At 43.2% G+C, this 25,608-nt stretch overlaps 2 protein-coding genes across 7 annotated transcripts in view; both read right to left on the bottom strand.

The window, feature by feature from the left end:
- The window catches only part of LOC150038967 (TNF receptor-associated factor 5), a 45,792-nt gene extending 28,242 nt beyond the window's left edge, over positions 1-17,550 (bottom strand). For both annotated transcript variants that reach the window (XM_090328168.1, XM_090328169.1), the window contains exon 1: positions 17,430-17,550. The gene's annotated coding sequence lies outside the window, so the exon portion shown is untranslated. The remainder of the gene's footprint in view (positions 1-17,429) is intronic.
- Positions 17,551-23,440: 5,890 nt separating this feature from the next.
- LOC150038966 (REST corepressor 3) overlaps positions 23,441-25,608 on the bottom strand; it is a 46,354-nt gene continuing 44,186 nt past the window's right edge. For 3 of the 5 annotated variants that reach the window (XM_090328130.1, XM_090328131.1, XM_090328134.1), the window contains 2 exons: positions 24,450-24,691; positions 23,441-23,984 (listed from right to left, as the gene is read on the bottom strand). In XM_090328130.1, the coding sequence (XP_090184256.1) occupies positions 23,640-23,984; positions 24,450-24,691 (587 nt within the window). In that variant the 3' untranslated portion in view covers positions 23,441-23,639. The remainder of the gene's footprint in view (positions 23,985-24,449; positions 24,692-25,608) is intronic. The other 2 variants (XM_090328132.1, XM_090328133.1) reach the window with 1 other exon arrangement.

Genomic DNA, 25,608 nt, shown 5'->3' with positions numbered 1-25,608 from the left:
ACAGTTTCAGAGTTAGAGTCAGGAAATCTATAAGATTTAGGACAAACTGCACCTTATTTCAAGGACAATGGGAGTATCAGGATGAATCAAAGCTTGAGTATTTTTTGTTAACTTTAGGACTGGGCTTCCATTAACATTAAGGTTAGAGTTAGGGTTCAGGCCGAGGTTTGGATTAGGGTTAGGGAAATGAAAATTTAGCATCAAATTGAAAGTAAATTTAAGAACTAAAAGCTGAGTAAGAGTTAGGATGAATGTGAAACAGCATATTTCTCTTCATATCAAGTCTCATGTACAAGTTGGTTTCAAGTTAGCCTTAATGATCCTGTTAGGGTTAGGGTTAAAAAACTGGTAAGATACTTGGTGAAACTGCAACCTATTTTAAGAAATACTAGTTGAATCAAAATTAGTATGAGTAAAGCTAGTGTTTTTAGCATGTGGGTATAATTCCAATTAAGGTGAGAGTTACTTTTTTTCTTTTGTCAGTCCTGGGCCTTGAACTCAGGGCCTAAGCACTGTCCTCAAGCTTTCTCAAGGATAGAGCTCTACCACTTGAGTCACAACATCACTTCTGGATTTTTTTTCCCCTATGCATGTGGTATGGAGGAATTGAACTTGGGTCTTTGTGCATGCTGGGCAAGCATTCTACTACTAGGCCAAACTCCTGGCCCAGGGTTACTTTTTAATTCTGGTTGGGGTTAGGGTTAAGAAAAGGTAAGCCTGAGTTTTCCACTAATAAGTAGAAACAAAGTAAATGTGAAATTTAATAGAAACTAGATTACTTTCCTAACTTTTACTCTTTGGGTGTTAATTCAGTTATGATTAAGGTTAGGTTTCTGTTTAGGTTTAGGGTTAGGGTTAGGAAATGGTTTAGTTGTGAAGAAAATCTGAAACATTTTAGGATCAAGAGTTCAGGAAAAATTTCAGTGGAAAACAATACTTTGACTTGTTTGGGGGAAAAAGCTCAGGGTATAGCACCTGCCAGCTGTTGTAGTTAAATGCTGTTACTATGGCCACTTTCAAGCTACCAATGGAAAGTCACTTAACTCCAATTGGGAAGACATAGGCACACATGGCTCTCCAGTCATGCTTTCCCAGTAGTTGCTGCTCTGGCACTCGGAGGACCCCTGAAGCTCAATCTTGGAAGAAACTGCTCTGATAGGACGCTATGGGGGCCAATGTCTTGGCAGCTTGTATTGCTGGGTCCACTCCATTGTGACTCTCAGACACTATCCTTGGCCTTGCTGCACCCATGCCTGTTGAACATGCTGTCACCTGCTGGCCTTATTCACTCCCTAATCTACTGTTGTCTTATTCAGCATTTGCTTTATTTTGTTTTTGCATTTTTTTATTGTAATTAGTAAAAGGGTTACATGATATTTGCCAGATAGAAGGTGCATTAATTCACATACATTGATACCCTTTCACTTGGTGCATTTGCTTTATTAAATCAGGTTTTTATCTCATTACACATTAAAAAAATCAGAAGTTATATTCTGCTGTGAGACAGGGACCTCAGATGCCTTGGGGAGAATGTTCTTGTATATAAAAGGATCTGTAGTGTTTCAAGTTTCCTCAGTCCTCCAGCCACTCCCCTCAGCCACAGAAGAGCCCAACCACAGAACTTCAAAGGCTGACATCGCTTTGCCTAGCAAATACAGTTCTCTAGTTAGTTAGATTCTTGTAGCTGGAACTCTATCACTCCATGGCAGCTATTTCATGGAAATGAGTAAACATTCCACTTTATGAAAACTTTCCTTCTGGGTATAATGGTTTATGAAACAGGAATAGAAAAGGAATTGAGAAGAGGAAAAGAAATCACAACCACGGAAGTTTGGCCTAGTGGTTAAAAGTGCTTGCCTAGCATGCATGAAGACCCGGGTTAGATTCCTTGGTACCACATATATAGGGAAAAAAAAAAGCCAGAAGTGGTGCTGAGGCTGAAGTGGTAGAGCTCTAGCCTTGAGAAAGTCCAAGGCCAGTGCTCAGGCCCTGAGCTCAAGCCCAGGACTGGCAAAAAAAAAAAGAAAAAGAAAAAAGAAATTACAACCACTAATAATAGAGCTTGGTATGGCATCTTCCTGCAGTCAATGACACCTTTTCCTGCCAGTGATGGAGTGTGTGTGCTTCTCCTACGGAGGAGTTATTACCTCAAGCCAACAAAGACCGAAGAAAATCTCATCCATCGATTCCCTACTCCCTAAAACTCTGACATCAATTTATTTATTTATTTATTTACTTACTTACTTACTTACTTACTTACTTATTTACTTACTTGTCTGTTATGGGGTTTGAACTGGGCCTGGGTGCTGTCCCTGAGCTCTTCAGCTCAAAGTTACTGCCCTATCCCTGGAGCCACAGTGCAGCTTCCCGATTTCTAGTGGCTAACTGGAGATAAGAGTCTCACAGACTTTAGTGCCTGGGCTGGCTTTTAACTAAGATCCTCAGATCTCAGCCTCCTGAGTAGTTAGGATTACAAGTGTGAGCCACTACACCTGACTTGCTTATTTATTTATTTATTTTTTGCCAGTCCTGGGCTTGAGCTCAGGGCCTGAGCACTGTCCTTGGACTTTCTCAAGCCTAGAGCTCTACCACTTGAGCCTCAGCACCACTTCTGGCTTTTTTTCTATGTATGTGGTACTGAGGAATCGAACCCGGGTCTTCATGCATGCTAGGCAAGCACTCTACCACTAGGCCAAACTCCCCGCCCTTATTTTTTATTTTTAAAATTTTTGTTGTGCTAATGGTAGAGCTTGAATTCAGGGTCTGGGCACTATCCCTTCATTTTTTTTTTTTTCTCAAGGCTGGCTACTACTTGAGCCACAGCTCTGCTTTCAGCTTTTGCTAGTTAATTGGAGAAAAGAATTTGACAAACTTTTCTGCCTAGGCTGGCCTCAAACTAAGATAATCAGATTTCAGCCTCCTGAGTAGCTAGAACTACAGGTATGAGCCACCAGCACTCAGTTTTCTTAGTTTCTTTTAAAGGCTATTTCTTGATGCATGCTTTCTGGGAGTTTTGGTTGTTAGGAATTCCAAAGGTTAGCGGTAGATGCCACAGTTTAAGATCACCACTCCCATACTTCTTCCAATCATTTCTGGGAAACACAACCAAAAGGATACATTTTTGGCTACTCTTTGGTTTAAGAAGGAAAGGTAGATCTTTCTCTGTCTGTCCACGCTATCTCCAAAGTCATTCTCTTTCCATACCCTGCTTGCATTCATAAAGGTTTTGAACATTTGGAATTTCAAAAATTACCAGGTGCTGGTATCTCATACTTTAATCCTAGCTACTCAGAAGGCTGAGATCTGAAATGATGGTTCAAAGCTAGCCTGGACAAGAAATTCTATGAGACTCTTATCCCCAATAAACTACCAAAAAAAAAAAGCCAGAAGTGAGGCTGTGGCTGAAGAGGTACAGCACTACATTCAGCAAAAGAAGCTCAGGGATAGCACGCAGGCCCTGAATTCAAGACCCAAGACAGGCAAAGTAAATACATTAGTTAATTAAAATAGAAAATATATAATCATGCTATCGTTCTGAAGCAAGAATTTGGAGAACCAGATCCCCCTGGTATATCCATGTTTGTAAATTCTAATTCTTAGGAGTTACTCATTACCACAGAGCTCAGCCTAGAGGGAAAAGAACACAGGAACAGCAACCTGGATCTCCTGACACTCACCAGCCACAAAATTTTGAGCATGACATCATTCATACCTTTACCTTTATCCCTCAGCCCCCTGGCCTGCATATTTGAAGAGATCACAGTGAGTACTGCATCCAGCACTGAGTCCTGAGAACAGAGAGGTCTACAGAGTTTCAGTTTCCCTTGAGGTCCTCCAAAGAGAAGAAAAAGACATGGAAACAATACATGACAATATTTTGGCATCCTATGCCACCAAGAGATTCAGACAAGAATTACTGGAGCTGTGACAAGGTGTAGCTTTTTGTGTGTGTGTGTGGAACCTGTCCCAATTCCACCGAGTGGAAAGCATCTCAGCTAGTGTAAAAGAAGGAAATATTTCTAGATAAAAGGCATAAAAGAATTTCCCAGAGGGTATCATAAAATTTCTAGAATAGTTAGTAATTAACTCTGGTCAGAATGGAATTAAAGAAACATGCTGTCATTTGTTTTCTACTCAGAACCACTCAACTCTTGCTCTGGAATGAGATGGAACTGACAGAAAGGGAGAAGTCTGGGGACTTCCTTCTGGTACCCCATCACAGGGCTATGTGACAGAAGAACCAATTCCTACCATGACAGGCCTGCACAGTCCCCAACTGCTGAGCCACAGAACCACCAGGCACCAGTCTCTCACCCTGTAGCTTTCCTGTGACTCATCTTCAGGCAGCCCCACTCAGTCTCCTGTGTGGCTTCCCAGCTTTTTCCATCACTCATGTCCTGTGCATCTTAGTTTCCTGTTGGAAACATCTAGAAAGGTCTGTGAGATGCTAGTGTGCAGGCAAGGGAGGAATGCCTGGTGAAAGATTCTGAATGAACACCATATCTGGGAATCTTATTCTATGATTTTCATCTTTTTTTAAGGGTATGGTAAATAAAAAGGATGTCTCACCGGGAATTTGCAGACCAACATGACCTCAATAGAACCAAAGCGGGTAGGGCCAGCCCTGTCAGATCCAAGGCAGTGGCCCACATCTGTGAAGCACTGTGGAGATAGGCAAAAGGACTAAGTTTAAAAGTGGATTATCAGAGAGGACTGAGGGAGAGGATAGTGGAGGACAATATCAGGTTCCAAAGAGGATAGTAAATGAGAGCTTGAGACAGGATGAAATGTGCAAGTCAAGGGCCAAGACCAAGACCTCTCAAGGCTCAGATATCTTTGGGACCAACCTAGCAGAATGGGCTGCGAAAGACTAGTTCACACCTCACATCTTTCATCAGAGTAAATCATGATTTGTCAGAATTATATAATGTATTATAAACTCCATAAATTATCCAAGTAACTTATAGGCTTCCCAGCCACATCTCAAATTTTTAAAAGTATGTCATATTGAGAAATATCCCAGTAAAGATGCAGAATTTGTCACCAAAAATATGCCCAAGGACTAAACATTTTTCACTTTACAAATACTTCCTGTTGTTTAGTGATGGTATTTGATGTAGGAAGAGAAGAGCTGGAAAGGTAAGTCCTCCATAGAGGCTGGGCTGGAACTTGAAATGAATACTGCAGGCTATTCTCTAACTCTCCTGTGTTATTTCATTGATACTTACTTTCCCAACTAGGTGGTTCATGCTTATAATCTCAGATATTTGGCAGACAGAGATCAGAAAGATAATGCTTCAAGGCTAGTCTTGCCCCCCAAGATCTTACTTCAAGCAAGCCTGATATGATAGTATATACCTATGGTCTAGCTTTGTGGAAGGGTCATAGATAGAAGGATCACAGTCTGTAAGTATATTAGATTCTACCTAAAAAATAATGAAAGCAAAAAACTCCCCAAAAAACAAAAGACTAGGGGATGTGGCTCAAGTGGTAGAGTGCCTGCCTAGAAAATTCTAGCCCTGAATTCAAACTCTATCACATCTAGAAAATGATGGTGTTTCTTTCCCTAACAATCTCCTCTGTAGCCTGCAGTGACTTGTGTGACTCCTTTCTAGGCTTGAGATTCCCAGTTACTAGATTATATAAGGGTATAGGGCTGAGAACTCTTACGCACCTGAGAGGACCCTGGGGTCCATAGCTTTCCCAAGGTGCCTTTGTAAGGGTGAGGTAGTCAGAGCAGGAGAGTATATGTAGAGAGAGTAATTTCTTCAGGAAGCAAAACAGAGCTGGAGGAATGGGGTAGGTGGGCCAGACACACCAGGAAGGAACAACAACACAGCTGGGTAGCTAGATAGGCAGCTAGACGGCAAAGCTCTACTCAGGCCTTGCTGAAGGTAAGAAGCTGACTCCCTGACACTCACATTCAACAGTAAGAGGAAGGCACAGGTATTTTATTCCCCAGACCCATTTTTTTTTCATCCCACGCCCAGAGGAGGAAAGATTGCAACAAGTGATTAGGAAAAGTTGGACCACTCAGTCCTCAGATGTGGTGATTCCAAAGCAAGCTGGCTCTGTGTTGTCTGGGATTTGTTCTAGATGCTGGATGCTAGAGAGCTAGACCTGCTTAAGGTCACTTCTGGTGACCTAAGATGGTTCTGCTTTCCCAAAAAGGGCAGTTACTACCAGAAAAATAAAAATAGAAGAGGGCACAGTTTATATCTTCTGTTATCACTCTGGCATAAAGGAGAACTGAAATGGACTGGAAATGGCTGCAAAGTTTCTGGCTGTGACAACCAATGATCCTCCTTTTGAGACTGAAGAACAGAATGACTGCCCCTCCCCCACTCACTGCCAATCCCCACTCCAAACCTTAACCTTTTCAGCTCTCCACTGTGGAACAGATTATTCCCAAAGCTAAGAAAACAAATAAATAAAATTTCTGTGTGACCTTAGGGATAAACCAGGTTTTGTAAACTTTAATCAGACAGTTTAGATAAAGAGGAAGGGCCTTAGAGAAAGCCAGAAATAATGAAAGCATTTTCCATGGAACCTAACAGGGCAGGGAGACTGAATTAAGAGTAGGGGACATTGTAAGAGCCAGATGAGATGAGGTAACAGGCCATAGGCAGGGACAAAGAATGATGGGGAATTGAGTTTTAATTTCTTTTAACGGAAGTGTGATTTTTTTCCCCATGTTGTCAGGAACCTCTGGTTCCCTATTTTCTTGGCAGTGCAACGGTGTTGGTGAAGAGAAGTTGGTGCAAGGACTAATGGGCATCTTTGTGCTGTCCACTTGTCCAAACATGTCCCAAGGCCACTACTGCCTTAGGTCAGGCTGAAGCCTTTGAGGGAGCCCTCACTCCCCAACCAAAATCACCCAGAACCCATCTGTGGTACTTTTAAGTTTCTCACCACTGAAACCAACGGCTGGGTGGGGAAGAAGGAAAGCAAACACTACTGGTCTTGTCACACAAAACCTTTCTCACAGTTGGGATTCCGTTACTCTAGATCTCTTCCTCAGATCCAACTCTGTGACAGTCCTGCTGCTATGTAGGGACACGTCAGCAAGCTTCCCAAGGAAGGGCCATCTCATTACTCTCCAGATTTTCAGTGTCAGCCTCTCATAACCCAGAGCACATAGCCTACATGTAGTACAGAAGGACAGTGGAGGCTAATGTGAGGTCATAGTACAACAGGACTGTGGGATGCGGGCCATGAAATACTATAGGACCCCAGTGATAAATGGAATCCAAGTGCTAGAACCAGGCCTGGACATCCCTCTGCCCTTGGTTCTTGCTGCAGCTACACTTGCCATTACAAAGGTTCTATCATACCTACCTGCTCCATGCTGCTGCACATGGCAGGCATCCTGCTTAATCAAGTTATGGAGCTATCATCTCAGATTGGCAGTTCTCTCTCCCTTCTCCCTTCCAGACCATCCTATTAACTCACTCAGACAAATACACAGTTCACATATACTTGGAAAGTGAATGAAATGCCAATGGTCCTGTGGACATAGATATATAGCCACTGAACAATTCAGACTCTATGGCCTACAGTGTTCTAAAGGAAGGGGAGAAACCACCCTAGACAGGGTCCAGAACTCATATGCCTTTGAGTATACTATCTTCCTTGTCCATAGTTTTGCTCTTTGGGTTTTTTTTCCTGCAATCTACTAATGTGTGGAAAATTCTAGAAATAACTAAATCGTAAGTTTTAAACTGCACACCATTCTGACCAGCATATCATGCCTTCTTACTCCATCCTATCTGGAATGTGGTCAATTGCTCTGACCAGCTTATCCACGCTGTACATGCTACCTGATTGTCAGTTATTTAGTAGCTATGTTAGCTATAAGATCAACCATTATGGTTTCACAGTACTTGTGTTCAAGGTAACTTACTTTACTTATAATGGCCCCAAAATAGTGATTCTGGTAATCTAATTACAGTATATTATTGTAACATATTTTATTGCTACTACTAATCTCTTAATGTGACTAATTTATAAATGAAACTTTAATATAAGTATGCATTCATAGAAAAAAAAGCCAGCAGGGATCTTGTCTATGCACAAACTCCAGTAGCAGTTCTCAGAAAGGCCAGGTCTCCATCTAGTCTGGTTAAGAGTCTGCCCAGAGCATGACAAAGTTGCATGCTGAGACTCTTTATCCCAGAGGAACAGACATGTTTTCTTGTTTTATTTTGTTGTGGGGGGGTAGGTGGGGAGGAGGAGATGTCTATTTTTTACAGCAGTGAACTAAGGAAAATACTTCCACATTAAGATTTCTTAGTATCGGGGCCGGGAGTTTGGCCTAGTGGTTAAAGTGCTTGCCTAGCATGCATGAAGACCCGGGTTTGATTCCTTGGTACCACATACATAGAAAAGAGCCGGAAGTGGTGCTGAGGCTCAAGTGGTAGAGCTCTAGCCTTGAGAAAGTCCAAGGACAGTGCCCAGGCCCTGAGCTCAAGCCCAGGACTGGCAAAAAAAAAAAAAAAAAAAAAGATTTCTTAGTATCAACTAGAAGTCTTTTTTTTTTTTTTCTGGTAGTTAAGCCTGGGCACTATCCCTAAACCTCTCTGTGCTCAAGGCTAGCACTCTACCACTTGAGCCACAGTATCATTTCCAGTTTTTTCTGTTTATGTGGTGCTGAGAAATCAAACCCAGGGTTTCATGCTTACTAAGCAAACACTCTCTCTACTACTAGGCTACATTCCCAGCTCCAAGAAGTCTAATTTTTTTTTTTTTGCCAGCCATGGGCTTGGGCATTCTCAAGGACAGAGCTCTACCACTTGAGCCTCAGCACTATTTCTGGCTTTTTTCTATGTATGTGGTACTGAGGAATCGAACCCGGGTCTTTGTGCATGCTAGGCAAGCATTCTACCATTAGGCCAAACTCCTGGTGCAGGTCTAATTTTCTTAAAGCAAGTTTCCAGGCTGAATTCCATAGTTGTGATAGTGAGAGAACCAAATAGATCATCATGGTAGCTGTAAGCCCTCATCTTCCCAACTCTTGGTGCTCCAGGATATTCCTGGGCTTCCTTTCTCCCTTACCTCAGCTCCTGGCTCATATGTCATCAATGACTGTCAATGCTCTGATTTCTGTCTGTAATCTGATCCCCTCTCCTGAATCCTGTAGTAGGCATCACAAACTTAACATCTCCCATTCCTATCCCAACCTCTCATCCCATAGTCCTCTATCCCAGTGAAATGCCAACAATCACCCATTGCTTTGAACAAAAAAGCAGGGTCATCTTTGGTTTCTCTTCTCTATTTCACAACAGCAAGTCCTCTTGGCTATTTTACCTCCACTTTTCCCTGACCTAACTCCCTCTCCTTGCTTTTAGCACAACCTGGCCTAAGCCACCATCACCACGCATGCATAAGCATCATCTCCAGCTGGACTCTAGCAATGCCTTGCTCCTTTACAGCCTGTTCATAGCCCAGAATCTAGAGGGACCCCTGTAAAAACCTCAAGTCAGCTGTCATTCCTCTCTCCAATAGTCCCACTGCACTCAGAGTGGGCACCAGTGTCCTCAGGGATCAAGGCCACTGTTCTGTGTCCTTTATTTTCCACATCCTCATTTCTTGGTGCTTTCCCTTCATCCTCTCTAGACACACTGGCCTTGCCTTTCCATGAACAGCAGAATTGTCTTCTGCTTGCTCTCCCTGCCTCCAACATTCTCCATCTACCCTGATGATCAAGGGCTTATTCCTTCATTTCAGGTTTCTGCTGAGATGCTGCCTTGCCATAAGGATTTCACTGCCTATGTTACATCCCATTGTATTTGTCTCCAAAGCACCTACTGACATCTAATATATTATATATGTGTTATATTTACTCTCTGGGATTTATTTTTTGGGAAAACACATACAATAGAGGCTTAATAAATAAAGGATGACAAGGAAACTGAGTAGCTGCCTTTGTAGTATTCTACAGAAAGAAGACAGCCTTTCAGTCATCAAATATGCCACCTAGGGCCTACAACTTCTCATGGTATCGATCTGTAAGTTCTGAAAATCTCTATTAGTTATAGCCAGAGAAGGCAAGGCTGGCCAAGGATGGCTGACTTGGGATAAGGTAGTCTGGGTAGGACAGGGAGGATCTAGTCAAAGCCTGCACACAGTGCTCCTCATTCACTTAGGGAGGAGCCACAGTGGGGAGCTTTGGCCCAAAGGTAGAAGGTGCTTAAGAAAGAGGAGAACACTGAGACCATGCAGAGATGAGGCACAGTCTGGTTCAATAATCACTTAAGGGACCCTCACTTAGGTGCTAGGTACTGCACAAAGTGCTAGATCCCTAAATATCCCATTTGCCAGGTTCCACTGGAAGGGACTTCATTGTGTCAATATTTACACAGCGAGTTTCTCACTTTCAGATCAAGCATATTTTCATTGTCTGTTTCAAACCTTTCTCTTCTCCACTAACCTTGACCACTCCCTCCAGTCTCACCAGGAAACTTCACTTCCTACTTCACAGAAATAAACAGAAATCATCGTACCAGAACAAACTCTACTTCCGGCTTCCCCCTGTCCCTTGCTTGGTCCTGGCCCTTCTCATCATTCTACAAAAGTGACCTTTGCCTTAGGTGGATCTCTGCACTGGGGCCCTACCAGCCTTGGAAGCCTGCCTTTCTCCCAGAGGCCTTTTCATGCAGATTCTTCCCCATCTCTACCTCTTCACCACCAACTTCCTCCCTCAGCTGGCTCTTTCCCTTCAGCTTTCAGTGTAAATTCTCTCTTGAGATGAAAGAAAAACAAAACATTTTCACCCTCAGATTTCCATAGAGCTCCTGCCAAACATAGAGACTCTTCTTTACCCTCTACCCCCAATCTCAGCCACTGCAGTCCAGCCTTTACTCTCCCAACTCACCAATGCTCTCAGCAAGGTATCAGAGATTTTGTGTGTGTGTGTGACTAAGCCAATAGTCAATCTTCAGTCTTCTTCTTTTCTGTCCTCAAGATTACAGGTGACAGTGTTAAAACGCAAGCCCCACCCCACCTTCCATATACAGTACACACTTGGACTCTGGTTTCCTGGAGGCTACACTGAGCTGGCCTAGAAATCCATGTGTAAACAATCCATTGCTGTTTCCAAATGTTGTCTCTCTGCAGCACAGACAGCTCCTTGGCTCTACTCCCATCCTGCTACTGCTTATTTCAGGTTAACACATAAGTTTTCTGAAGCCTACACATCCAAAACCAAGCTGGGCTCTTCTTGCCAAAGCTGCTTTCTCCGGAGCTCCCTCTTGCTGAGGGCTCATTGTCCAAAAGCTGGCATCATTCCTGCAAAGCCCCCTTTCTACATCTAAATGGTCACTGTAGTCTAATAATATGCCTTGTAGGTACTTCCTGTCTACTTCCATCCACCCAACCCCATCCAATTTCAGAATCACTTCCATCCTGCATCTACTAAGCATGTCAGTCTTTCATGACTATTCCTAGATGAATCCTACATTGCGGACTAATCTCTCCCTCTGAACCCTCATAGCACAAACAGATGATGCCTACTTAGCTTAGCCTCACCCACCTCCAAGTTCAAGGACTTCCCTGAAGACAGGCTCTGAGCAGCCTAGCTGTTCTAAGTCACCTGCCTTAGTAAGAGAGAATTCAAAGAACTGATGGTGGTTTTGCAACAAGTTAACCTCATCCTGTTCTGACTTCATAGCTAGACCCCATTAGAGAAGCTTTTCTACTCCTGGTAATCAAGTCATGGCTTCTCTCTGCCTCCTCCAAATCAATTTTCTCTGCTGGCCCCTTTATTAGCCCTATGTCAAGAACTAATCTGCCTCCAAGACAGCCTGATTACTCATAAATCTATGCCCCATTCCATCCCAGAATACCTACCCTGTCCCCCAAGGCCTACCTGCTCTACATTTTCCAAGAGCTAGAAACAGGACTTCTATTCTGGCAGTTCTTTGTCCTATCTGTTTTTAATTTGAATTTCAGTGTATTAGGCTAGGCATGCATTTCCCAGGTCCCCAAAGACCTCAAAATTCTCTAGTCCTATTTCATAGGGAAAAAGGAAACTAGCTTTTACTGAATACCCATCAAATACAACTCTGTGTGCATCCTGCCTCATCTCATCATTCTAGCAACCCCAAATGGGAAGATTTCGATTTCTCTTTGCCAGTAGGAAGATAGAAGGGAATCTAGCAACTTGTTTGTAATCAGGAAGTCATAAATTCAGATTTGAATCCAAATTCTGCCAAATTCTGATGCCTACACTTTTTCTACTCTGCTATTAGTGAAAACAATAAATGTGCCTCTGTGACAGTGCAGAAAAGAAACATAACACAGATGGACCTGGGCATGAAATAAGGGAACAGATAATTCATGTTATCCAGAAAAGAGGGTGCGGAGTCCTGATAAGAAATGACTAGATCAGAGCTGTGCAAGGTGGCTCATACATGTAATCTTAGCTACTCAAGAGGCTGAGATCTGAGGATTGCGGTTCAAAGCCAGCCCAGGCACTAAAGAGTGAGAGACTCCAATTAACCACTAGAAAATGGGGCCATCGCTCAAGAGGTAGGGTGGTAACCTGGAGCTGAAGAGCTCAGGGACAGTGCCCAGGCCCAGAGTTCAAGTCGCATGATCCAAGAAAGAAAGAAAGAAAGAAAGAAAGAAAGAAAGAAAGAAAGAAAGAAAGAAAGAAAGAAAGAAAGAAAGAAAGAAAGAAAGAAAGAAAGCAAGCTAGCTAGATCAGGATTACTGGGGGGTAATTATAGTAACTTCTATCATCAGTTGGAGAGAATCTGGAAGAAGAGATGGCTGGAGTTTACTGTCTTGAGGCTCCCAAAACATCACAGGTTTTTAATATCAGAAATCAAAGTGGGGGGCCGTGAGTTTGGCCTAGTGGTAGAGTGCTTGCCTAGTATGCATGAAGACCGGGGTTCAATTCCTCGGTACCACATACATAGAAAAAAGCCAGAAGTGGTGCTGAGGCTCAAGTGGTAGAGCTCTTGCCTTGAGAAAGTCCTGAGCCCAGGACTGGCAAAAAAAAAAGAAAAAGAAAAAGAAAGAAATCAAAGAGGGGTCTGGGAGTTTGTGCTTCTCTGGCACAAAGACCTGTGTTCGATTCTACAGTACCACATACATAGGGAAAATAAAAGCCAGAAGTGGTGCTGTGGCTCAAGTGGTAGCACTCTACCCTTGAGAAAACCCAAGGATAGTGCTCAGGCCCTGAGCCCAAGCCCAGGACTAGCAAAAGAAAAAGGAAAAAGAAAGAAAGAAATCAAAGTGGCCAAGAATAAAGTTTGGTGAGAAACATGAGATAGTTTTTCCTTAAGAGTGTGGATTTAAGCTTTGGGAGTGACCGGGAGCTCCAAAAAAGGGGACAGGGAATTAGATGCTGTCTCTGCTCTACACTGGTACCTGCAGGGTGGGAAGGGGATAAGAAACTCGAGGTCAAGTTGAGGATGTCCGTGGGCTCTGTGGAGCCATATTGAGATGACCAGTCAACAGCTGCAGCTTAGGCTGGCGACAGAGGATTACCAGACTCTAGGAGCCTTCTAAGGGCAATCCAAGCGGCATGGGCAGGTGCAGGGAGCTGTGTGAGGGAGAGGACACAAGTGCTGGCTATTCTTTCCAGAAGCTTGTTGGTAAACCAGGGAGAAGAGGAGCTGGGGAAACACAGAGCCATGCTGTTTAATGGCAAAGGCAGAGAGCAGAAGGCAGAGCCTGGAGGAGGGGTAGGAGGAGAGAATAATGGAAGAAACCTGTCTCAGGGAGGAGGCAAGAACTGATTCTGGAGAATAGGTGGGGATCTGCTGGGCTGGGTGGCAGGGCTGCTCGGGGCTGGTCTTCAATGGATGGAAGAAAAAGTGATGGGGAAGATTCCATGTTCTGAGTTGATAGGAGGGAAACTGACAGAACCTATGGTGTCAGGAAATGAGGCGCCAGCCAGATAAAAGAAAGTAGTCACCTTTCCCCAGCACATCCCCAGGATTGACGCTCACTGGCTGTCACTTTCCCTGGGTCCCTAGGCCCTGACTGTCTAGTTATACTGTAGTGTCCACACAGCACAGGTGCATACTGCCTTAGCCACATCACCAGTTAAGCCTGCTCTACCACCTGCTTGCAGATACCAGTATGCAAAGTGTTCCTGTCACGCTTTGTGTAACACTCTGGTGACTTTCTCTGTTGGGACTAATAAGTCTTTTCACTTTTACCTCCTGGTCCTCCACTCAATTTCTTCACCAGAGTGTGTCAGAGGCTATATGGATCAAGGTTGTCTGATCCTGCAAGTGAAGCTCTTCTTTAGGCAAAACTAATCAACCTTCTAGGAGGCCCCATACCATCCCTCAACTTGAACTCCTCCAGCTTATGATCCACCCACCCTTACATGTGTCAGTCGATATGGGGTTGAAAATGCATTTCAGAGGCTGGTTTTCTATAGCCTAGGATCCTCTCCTAGGGTTATTTGTCAGGCCCAAGGCCCAAAGCCTTTTTTCTTGAGTAAATACTAAGTCTCTTTCTCACCCTCATTCTTGGCCGTCAGCAGGAGCGGCAGCACAGCAGCAGCTGCTCTCATCCCTGAGGATCACTTCTGTCCGGTATTCTATCCCCAACACACTCACTACCTTCCCATCTACTCCTCTCCTGTCTCCTGTATAGCTCTGCTGGGGTAAGAACTCAGCCTAGAGGAACTACAAAACAGGTTATGACCTTAACAGAAAAAGCTCTTGAGATTGGATCTGCCACTGCTCCCTCCCCTGGTCCATTAACTCTTAAATATGCTCATCAGGGACAAAGCTGTTAGGCAGCTTTGGATCAATGCCTTGTGGGTTCTCTCTTCCTCCTTCTGCCTAGAATGCTGGCTGACTTTAAACAAGATACCATAGGAAGAACATAGGAGCTGGCTGGTGTCCAGTCAGTGCCTATATGTTGTGTCTACAGCTATGGGATGTTTCATGCCACTTCTAGCCCCAGCTTGAAACCAGGTTAAGCACCTGCCTCTCCTTTATCAGAGGCAAGTAATGAAAAAAGGGCTAATCTGATGAGATAGGCTATTTATAAGCCATACTATGTTCTGGTTCCTGGAATGTAAACAAGTCTTACTGGTAGCTCAGAGCCCAAGGGAGATACAGCCCAAATGAATTCAATGCAATTTAGTCAGCTTCAGTGCAGGTTCATTCTGAACTGGGTTGCAAGAAACACACAGAAATGTGCATGGGTCTTGTCACATGGCTGGCAGAGGTGAAAGTGGGGTGAATGCAATGGCCAGGACTGGTCCCATGTTGCTGGTCCAACCATCCAGATACTAAGGGACCCACCCCTCTGTCTGAGGAAGAGGCAGGCAGATGTGGCTTGCTGAAGAAACCAAAGTAAGAGGTTTGAATCAGAGAACTCTGAGTCCTGCGGTTGGATCAGTAGCTCAAGAGGGTTATTTACACTCAGAGCTTCCCCTTTATCATCTAGGAGATGTGAAGAATAATCCAGATAACCACGGAGGATAAAATGAGACACTTCATGGAAGATAAGGGCAGTGAGAAAATGTTTCAAAAAGAAAAGTGCGCTTTCTCAGTAGAGCAAAGCTCATTATAGAAGGTTTGTTTGCCTGAGTGATGAGGCCCCTTTTCCATCATTAGCCTAACAGGAGTGCCTCAGAGGTGTTAGCTCTCTTACTCTGGAAAACATCACCCCTGCAACACCCCATCACAGCAGTTAGTTAATACTTCCAGTGGCTGTTCCTCTACACAGTTTCTCAGTTAACTCCACCACCCTAACACCCACATCCCACCGCTATTCAGATGATGTGAGCTGGGGGAGGATAACACAACTCTTCCTCGTACCAGATCTCAACCAGATGACTTAGGAAAGTCTTCTCCATCACTTCCTCTGTCTACTGTCTGGGCAGAAGCCCTTCCCCAGGGAAAGGCCAGCAGATCCAATCTTTAGATTTACAAGGACAAAACGCTAGGCATTTTCATTTCCATCTTTTTTTTTTCTTTTTTTGGTCGGTCATGGGGCTTGAACTCTGGGCCTGGGCACTATTCCCTGAGCTCTTCAGCTCAAGGCTAGTGCTCTACCACTTGAGCCACAGTGCCACTTCTGGTTTTTTGGTGATTTATTAGAGATAAAAGTCTCACTGACTTTTTAGTGCCTGGGCTGGCTTTGAACCCTGACCCTAAGATCTCAGCCTTCTGAGTAGCTAGGATTACAGGCATGAGCCACTGCCCCAGGCTTCACTTCACCTTATACATGTCTTTCTTGAAGCAATTTCTGTCTTGTTCAAATCAGTTAGATAGAGACGGGAGTCCTCAGATGATCAGGTTTTCACCATCAGTTAACACTCCTGTCTGGCTTGGTGTGTGTTGTATGAGCAAAGCAAACAGCTGTTTCAGGATCTGAGAAGTCTTCCACCAGCCTCTTGCTGTCTAAAATTAGCGCGCGCTCTCTCTCTCTCTGTCTCTCTCTCTGTGTCTGTCTGTCTGTCTGTCTGTCTGTCTGTCTCTCTCTCTCTCTTTCTCTCTCTCTCTCTCTCTCACACACACACACACACACACACACACACACACACACACACACACACAGTACTGTTCTATTCCCAGAAGTGCTTCAGCTAATTTCTTTGCATTTTATGTCTTCTCTGAAAGAAAAGAACCATACTCACTGGCTCTAATTAGTTCTCACAGAGCACCAGGAAGTAACTAGATGTCTTTCTCCAGGGACGTGGGTCAGGGCCCAGGGCTGTGGAGCTTGGGCCTGCAAGGGTCAGCCCTGGCCCTGAGTCTCGCTCACCTCCAGTTCCACCAACCTTTGCGCGCCACAGCCGCCTCCGGCAGCCGGGTCTGACTTCGACTTGGTAAAAATGAGTTCTCACGAAAGTAAACGTGAAAGGGCCAAATATGGGAACTCGGCGAGAGGAGAACTAGCTGAGAAAGAAAGCCGACCCGAGCGTCCCGGGCGACTCCAGCCAGAGCGTGGCGCTCCCGCCTCACCTCGCCGGTTCACTGAAACTTCGCAGAGCTCCACCTCTGTCGCCTCTAGGAGCCTTGGCTTGCTTCAGGACCCGGAGAACCACCTTCTGGGGAGTGGGGGGTGCCGCACCTTTAGATCCGCACACGCGGTGGGGCGTTCCACGGGCGACACCTCACGCTGAGGTGTTCCGAAGTGGAGAGGTGCCTTGAGCGGACACCGGTACCCCCGAAAGCCCACCCCGCCGCCTGCGAGCCCCAACCTCAGTCAATTACCACACGGAACCAGCCCCGACTCTCCATCCTCGCCACACCTCTGCCCCCTCTCCCGTCCACCCGCCCCACCGCCTTCCCCGGTCCGGGCTCCCCGCCCGCCCGCCCGCCGCCGCCTCCCGGGGACGAGCGGGAAGGGCAGGCCCGGGACCCCCTAACCCCGCAACCACCACCACCGCCCCCTCTCGGTTTTAAAGGAACGGGGACGAGCCGAAAGTCGCTCCTCAGGCTTCTCACCCAGCCTTCAGCCGTGAGGTGTCGGGGCGGTCACTTGCCGGGGGACTGGGACTCTCGTAGAAAGGGGCGCGCGGGGTCTCGGCTGGGAAGCGCAGCAGCGGCCGCCAGCCGCCCGCAGCCAGGCAGGGGCGGGGCTCCCAGCCGGGGAGGAGCTCAGAATAGCGCCCGCGAGGATGGGCGGGGCCAGGACCCGGGTAAGGGCGGGGCCAGGACCCGGGTAAGGGCGGGCCTCTCTGTTCCAGGCAGGCGCTCAGACGGACGCTCTCGAGGAGGGCGGGGCCAGAGCCAGAGGATGGGCGGGGCCAGGACCCTGGTGAGGTCGGGCCTCTCCGTCCCAGGCAGGCGCTCAGAAGAACGCTCACGAGGAGGGCGGGGCCAGAGTTAGAGGATGGGCGGGGCCAGGGCCAGGGGTGGGGCCTCGTACGGGTAGGAGTTGAGGGGTCAGAGCCTGGCCGGGCTGACGTCTGCGATAGGGGTCTGGCAGGAGGCTGAGAGTTACTCAGGCCATTCAACTGTTTACCTTTCTAGAACCATTGCTATCTAGAAATGCATGTCTCCCATGATTTCCGCCCGTGCATTTGAATTGCACTTTTCTTACTCTTCAATAAGAAAACTAGGCTCAGACAATTCTTTTATAGGTCGCTTCTTCCAGATCTTCAGGTGTAGTTCTCCAAATTTGCCACTATATTGTCCTATCAAGAGCAGTCTTTTAGGCCAGGCGTGATGGCTCACGCCTACTCAGGAGGCTGAGATCTGAGGATCGCGGTTCAAAGTCAGCCCGGGCACTAAAAGGTCAGTGAGAATCTTATCTCCAATTAATCACCGGAAAACTGGAAGTGGCGCTGTGGCTCAAGGGGGTGGGGTGGTAGCCTTGAGCTGAAGAGCTCAGGGACAGCGCCCAGACCCAGCATTCTGTCTGTCCCAGGACAGACAGAATCAAAACATAGAGCGTGTGATGTGTCAAGGGCAACAAGATCTTCAAATCAACTCTGGTGAAACAGCCTGATCATTTCCAATCTATAGACTGAGTTTCAGCTCTTAGTTTCATGTCACTCAAAGGAGTGACATGAAGTGACATGCCCAAGGCTAGACCCATCCAGCAGTTTGTAGCTAGAACTTGAATCTAGGCCTCGTCTCATAAACACCAGGCTCTTTCTTGTAATGTATTCTCTCAAGAACATAGACTATTAACATTCGATATAAAAGAAATGGGCCAACCTTCCAATTCTAGTTTTACTTTCCCATCAGATAGCCAAATCATGGTGAATATACTTTTCCTTGAGCTTAAATTATTTATCAATAAGAGAGGAGAATGATATTTACCTATGGGGAGGATTTAGACGCCCATAGGAGATGGACTGGAAACAGCAGTGGGTGGAGCTTTCATCATTGGGAAGGCTGAGGAATCTGGGAATGCTAAAGTGCACTTGTGCAGTCTGGTAAAGCAGTACCTGGTCACAGTTAGCTTGTTGTTACCTGGTGTCTTATTTTTCAATGAGAGTCAGAAACTCATTTTCTTTGGTTACTAACTGAGCATATTAACCACTCCATGGAGAAGATGAGATCTGGAGGAATTGCTGTGGGACTGTAGATCCAGATCACAATCTTTATGTCTGATACTTAATGGGCCTACATTTCCCTTGCTTCCCCATACAATCTGTCTTTCTGTATAGTTACCTACTTCTTGCCTTTCTTCTCATTATCCCCAAGCCTAATACTAAAAAATGATAGCTGTGAATTCAAATAAAACTACCTTTAGATTAAGATACATTTTAGTGAGTTTTGAAAACATTAGATATATTAGAGATATTTTATCTCACTTTAGGCAGAATTGAGACTTTGAAATTAACTCTCTATTGAGAATATCAATAACATAACTTTTCCTAGAGATCAAAAGGCAAGAATTTCAGCTGTTTAATTTCTGGATAAATTGGTAGACTATAATCTTGGCTGTCAACATGAAGGTGGGTGGGTAGAGAGGTAAGGTTGCCATCTACTGGACTAGCAGATGGGTGCACTATCTTCCATAGGTGCCCTTCAAGAGGAATCAATACTGTGAGTTGATGAACAGAACATAGAGTCACACTTTTCATCACTTTGATACCCATGAGATTAGATAAGGAGGAAAAATCCTCCTTTGGGGTCTTAGGCCAACTCTTTATCCTCCACTATAAGTAACAATGGAAACTCTTTGCTTGTCATAAACCACATGCAAAGTGTGATAGGGCAGCAACCACTCAGACCAAAAGCATACTTTACAGTGCTTTGAACACAGAATGCTTACTTGCTACCAAATAGGTTTTCCATGGAGGCAGTTAATGAATGCCTTGTGTGGGTTTTGTCTTTTTGTACCAGTACTGGGGCTTGAACTCAGGACCCTCATTCTTTGGCTTGACTTTTTTGTTCAAGGTTAGTGGTGCTGTATCACTTAAGTCACATTTTTATTTCTGCCGTTTTTTGCAGATTAATTGAAGAGACTCTTGCATTTGTCTGTCCTGCTGGCTTAGAACTTTGATCCTCAGATCTGTTTTCTGAGTAGCTAGGATTATAGGCATGAGCCACCAGTGGTGTTTGCCTATGGCTTTTCTATCTTTTCTGATCCAATGATACCTGGTCCCTCTGCTTCAGCCTCAGTTCTGTCACTGTGCTGACAACCACAAGAATGGCAGGAATAGGGTGGAGTGGGGAGGATCTTCTCCAAAAGTGAAGTAAACTTAAAAAAAAATTACCCTTCCCAAGAAAGCCTCTGAATGTGTACTCTGTAGCTGTAATGGAGCTGTGGTTCAAATGGTAGAGCATTAGCTTTGAGCACAAAAAGCTAGGGAGAGTGCCCAGGCCTTGGGTTCAAGCCCCAGGACTGGCCACCCCCCTCCCCAATAAAAATAAATAAAAAATTAAAAATCTAGTAACCTATTCTGGGGTCTTTTCTATTACTGCGATCACACTATCATTTATTTTTAGGATGCACGCAGAGAAAAATTATGTGCAGATTTTTAAGTCAGATTACTATTTCTCCCTCCTTTTTTTTTTTTTTTTTGGCCAATTCTGGGGCTTGAACTCAGGGCCTGGGAACTGTCCTTGAGCTTTCTCAAGGCTAGTGCTCTACTACTTGAGCCACAGTGCCACTTCCAGCTTTTTCTGTGTATATGGTACTGAGGAATCAAACTCAGGGCTTCATGCATGATAGGCAAGCACCCTGGCCACACTCCTGGTCCCTAGTACTCTTTTTGAGAAGATCATGCTATCACCATTTTCACTTGTGAACAGTTACTAATACTTAAAGGTAATCTTTTAATAACAGGAGGAAAAAACAATGTATTTAATAACTCTGCATTAGATTTTGAAAATGACAATTACAGTCCCAGGTTTATTCACTATATCTATTCTTAACAAGAATGTAGGCCCATATTAAGACAGATATATCTTTCACTTTTATTTTATATTCTATTTTTCTCACTTGACCATAATTTAACCTTTGCCTCCATCCATATTACATGGGAATTAAATCATATAGAAAAATATTTTTCATTAACTTTTCCAGATGCATCAACAGCATGGTTTATTTTTTTTACTTATGTAATAAAAACACTTTGGTGTAGATATTTTTGCAAAAAAGAAAATCTTGAAATTAATAAAAATGGTCATAAGAAGATTTCTAGATTTTGCTTTTATAAAAAATCAATTATTTAGAATTTCACAGTGAAGAGGTCCTTAATGCTTCATACAACATAAAATTATATAAAAATAGAAGACATAGACATCTTTAAATCTTTAATCCTTTGATTAAGCAGCAAGCATATTATTCTTCCAGGCCAAACACTGCTTAAACAAAAAAAAATGACGTGCAAAGTATTTACAAAATATGCAAAGCACACAATAAAGACATCTCACTATATACATGTCATATTACTAATGATGCTAAGGTTTTTCTACTGTGTGCTCTAGTGTATGTAAATAAGATTACACCACATCCCTCAGATACAGCACTTGGCCCATGTCTTGGAAAGCACAGATTTTAAATGAATTACAATACACTGAACAACTGGACAGATGCTGGTGTTGACCAACTTGGCTGACTACTGTACTGTATACTGAAGGTCTATTGACTGAAGACCAGACGAGAAAAGCCATTGATTGTGCACATATGCAAGACAATCTAAATGCTTTAGGATATAACTATCCCCCATGGCTTTAAAGTAAAATATGCATAAATTCCTCAATATTATTAAAAAAGCTAAATTTTAGCTGGTAGGATCCAGGGACAAAAATCTATTTATGATGCTCCAATGAGGAAGTAGAATATATCCTGGAAAAGATGTTTTTGATCATTGCCTGAACAGGGTCTTTACATGTAAAGGAAATGGTCTGACCTTTAAAATTAATACTAATAGATTTAAACCAATAACTCTTCAAGGTTACTACAGAGCCAATGGGAGGGATTTTTTTTCCCAGTATTGTGGGAACACATGACTTCTCAAAATCTAAATTAGGACATTTGATTGTTGACTGTTCAGTGAAGTAGCTTTAAGTGTGATAAAGTAATGCAGAAAGCCTATGTTTCACTATTATTGCAATGTAAGTGATCTGTCCCTCTGTACAAGTCATGATTCCAATATAAAATCACTGTCAAAAATACTGGTAACAAGCAAAGCACCTCACATCTGCAATCCTAGCTACTCAGGAAGCTGAGATTTGAGGATCGCAGTTCAAAGCCAGCCCAGGCATGAAAGTCTTGAGGCTCTTATCTCCAATTAACCACCAGAAAACTGGAAGTGGCACTGTGGCTCAAGTGGTAGAGCACTAGCCTTGAGCTGAAGAGCTCAGAGACTGCCCTGGTCCAGAGTTCAAGACCTACAACTGTCAAAAAAAAATACTGGCAACATCTTGTTGAAATATGATCACTTTTAAAGTATTTTTTTTTGAGGATGCTATTTGTTGAATGAAGACTTCTTGAAGCCTTTCTTTATAAAAAGGGTCTCAAGTAAACAGCACAATTATGGCAATATACTCATACATCTTTAGATAACACAGAACAAATTTTTAACTTCTTTTTATGAAATGTTGATGATTTAACCTTAAATTAAACCCACAAGTACAGGTTGGCTGCAAGGAATACGCAAATGTATCCAAGTAATACAATAGTGATTTATCAAGAAAACACCCTTCATATTAAATGCAGGCTATATTAATAAATATGAGGGCAATCTTAAGAAGCTAAACACAAAAAATGGTATTGCAAATAAATGCTTCTAGTAACCACCATCTCTACATAACTGACAAAATAGATTTTTTTTCTAAAGTTTCCAAATGTAGGCAAGTACTAGCTAAAAGCAAGTAGCATTTAGAAACATAAACTTTTTTCCCCCCAAATTAACTACATTTTCAAGGTTCTTAAAGACATTATAATTCAACAAGCTAAGTCCTTATTTATATGTAAAATTAGTATTCCAAACTTCTTATTAATGACAGATGGTGAGGTCAGTGACCTTTAAACAAGGACTTTGCACTAGAACCCTAAACTGTATGTTAAAGGGTAGTAGGGTCAATACATTCTTTGTGGTTTCATATAATTGCTTTGCAATTGATTAAATTGCCTTCTTTTAAAGGGATACTTTATAATTCCTTTAGGAAGAAAGCAACATATTTTGAAAAAAGGGATATAGAGCTATAATTTTAAAAATAGGAATAAAATGAACGTATATCAAAATCTGAAATGCCAACTATTTATTCTTACACTCCTAACATAGGAAAATGTTTTAAAAAATTAAATAAAAGAAGAAAAAAGCCAAATGTCCTTAAGAAACTTAAGGAGTTTCCACAATTTCTAAGTTAATATTCTAGTACTAAGAGCCTTGACTATGAAGAGGCAGGAATATAAAGAACTTTAGTAAAAATAAATATAGTAAAAAAAAAAACAAACCACCCTTGGTATATAGAATACTAAATTTTTTTTTTTCCTTTCATGAGATCACAATGGTGAAAACATTTTAGAAAGGAGGCTAGCTGGAGGCTTTTTGTTGTGTAACATTTTAGTTTAGTGAACTGAAAAATTAGACATCCATGTAGACTAGTCCACTGCCAGATTTAGTTTGCAGATTAATTCTGCAGAACTCAGAATCCAGGAAAGATGATTCTTTCCTCTTTTACATCAGTCAGAGGAGCATTGGTATAAGTGGGGTAAAGTTATTGCAGCATTGTCCAATTTAATTTTTAGTGCAGTGAGGACTGTGAATCTGTCTGAATTCCAATAAGTGATGGTGGCTGTTGGCCACCAACTGTGGACAACACTGGTCTTGGGTTTAGGCGGGGTGGCATAGAATTAGCAGGCCGAATGAGAGGTGGCGGAGGCTGATTTAGAGTTGGCCGGGGTTGGATGAACCGAGCCTGCTGCTGGAGTGGAGGAGGCTGCCGGTGAAGAGCAGGGGCAGCAGGCAGTGTTGGACGAAGAAGTGGTGGAGGCTGGTTCAGAGTGGCAACGGGGGTTGTTGGTGTTGGAGTGGATGATGGGGCAGGAGGTGATGGACCCAGAGTCCGAGGAGCTTGTGGGGTCTGTGCCTAGAGGTGAGGAAACAAAAATGCATGCATGAGATGTACGTCCTAATGAATTAATACAATATAGTTTGGGCTGTCACAGGAAATACAAAACAAATCAAAACAGAACAAAAACATAACACCAGTCTTTATTGGAAGCATAAGCTTCTTTTATTTTAAGTAAAATAAACAAAACAAAACAAAACAAAACCGAAAGCAATGAGGCTACCGAACAGACATCTTTATTAGTATCAGCTTAATACTGGAAATAAAAATAAGACTATGGGAAAACAATACACTTTCCATTCTGCTAGAATCAGAGATTATCAAGTCATTATGACTTAACTGTCATGAGAGATGTACCATTAAGTGTATTGTCAACCTTGCATGCTCATTTAGCTAATTTTCTGACAAATTAACCTTACAGAACACCACGTAAAATGGTGCCTCCTCAACTCAAATTAGCTCAAATTCCAGACACAAACACACCTCCTCTTCTTCATCAGTGCTCTTCCCTGATGGCACATTAGAAGCACTTTTTGTTTCCTCCCCTAAAGTAGAAGCATCACCATTAGAAGCCTGGGTTCCTTGTTCTGCTTCCCACTCCTGCAATACCTCCTCTAAGTTAAACCGACGCCTGTAGTTTACAAAGAAGTTCTTCACTTGGCCAACAGTCTTGTTGCCAATTACATCTGCAATAGCTTGAAAATCTTTACCATATTTGCGGACACCTGGAAGGCAAAGTAAATAATACACCTGGTGAAGGATCAATAAGGAGAGCTGTGTGTACTATACATCATGCACACACAAAAGATACTAGCAATGAAAATCCTTTCTGATAAATTCTGCTCATTTCTCAGTTTTGAGAAATCAGGGTCATAGATGAAAACTATCAATTATGCCATTTCATCGGGCCAGCCACTTGCCTTCAACTGAATGATCAGACACTTACCATGTCTTTACATACTCAGTTATTTTCTCCAATCTTTTCTTGAACTCTCAAATACAGTCCATTTATTGTAAAGCATTGAATTCTTTGTTCCATCCTCAATTCCACATTCATTTATTTCCCTAGTAGCCAGTCACCTAAATTTGAGCAACACCGTTTGTAAACAAAACTGGATGGGAATGAGCCATCTTTTATACCCTCAATGGACTGTTTGCGTTGCCGTATGGTTCCCCCATTAGAAAAGTCGTTATAATTTGGGGCTTCAACTTGAATCCTTGCCTAGCCCATCAGGGAAGCAATATACTGAAAGAATTATAATAAAGCAAAGCAGAATGATCACTATATCATGGATTTAACAAAAGGAAAGACACTTTGGGGAATTACTGGATTTTAACTAATCTAATAAACCTAAAGGCTGAGAGTCAGAAGGATTCCTAGATGTGCTTGATAGCTGAGGACTAGCTGCCTGAAGAGCACTGAAGAGGGAAGGGTGTATATTGCTTTTTGAAAACTTATCTTTTTACTAAGGAACTTTCAATATAATAAAGGATAGTAACTGATTTATGAAACTGAAATCACTAATTGTGCTATAAAATTCAAAAGGATAACAATTTGCTCTTAAAGCATTTTAAAATAGTTTAAAGATTCATTCTTGGAAAATATATGTAGCCCAATTATAAAAGTTGTCAAAGTATTTGT

This window comes from Megascapheus bottae, unplaced genomic scaffold, assembly GCF_031878675.1.
Source record: "Megascapheus bottae isolate mThoBot1 unplaced genomic scaffold, mThoBot2.hap1 H_1, whole genome shotgun sequence".
Lineage (NCBI taxonomy): Eukaryota > Metazoa > Chordata > Mammalia > Rodentia > Geomyidae > Megascapheus > Megascapheus bottae.
This window is presented reverse-complemented; position numbering and strand designations above follow the sequence as displayed.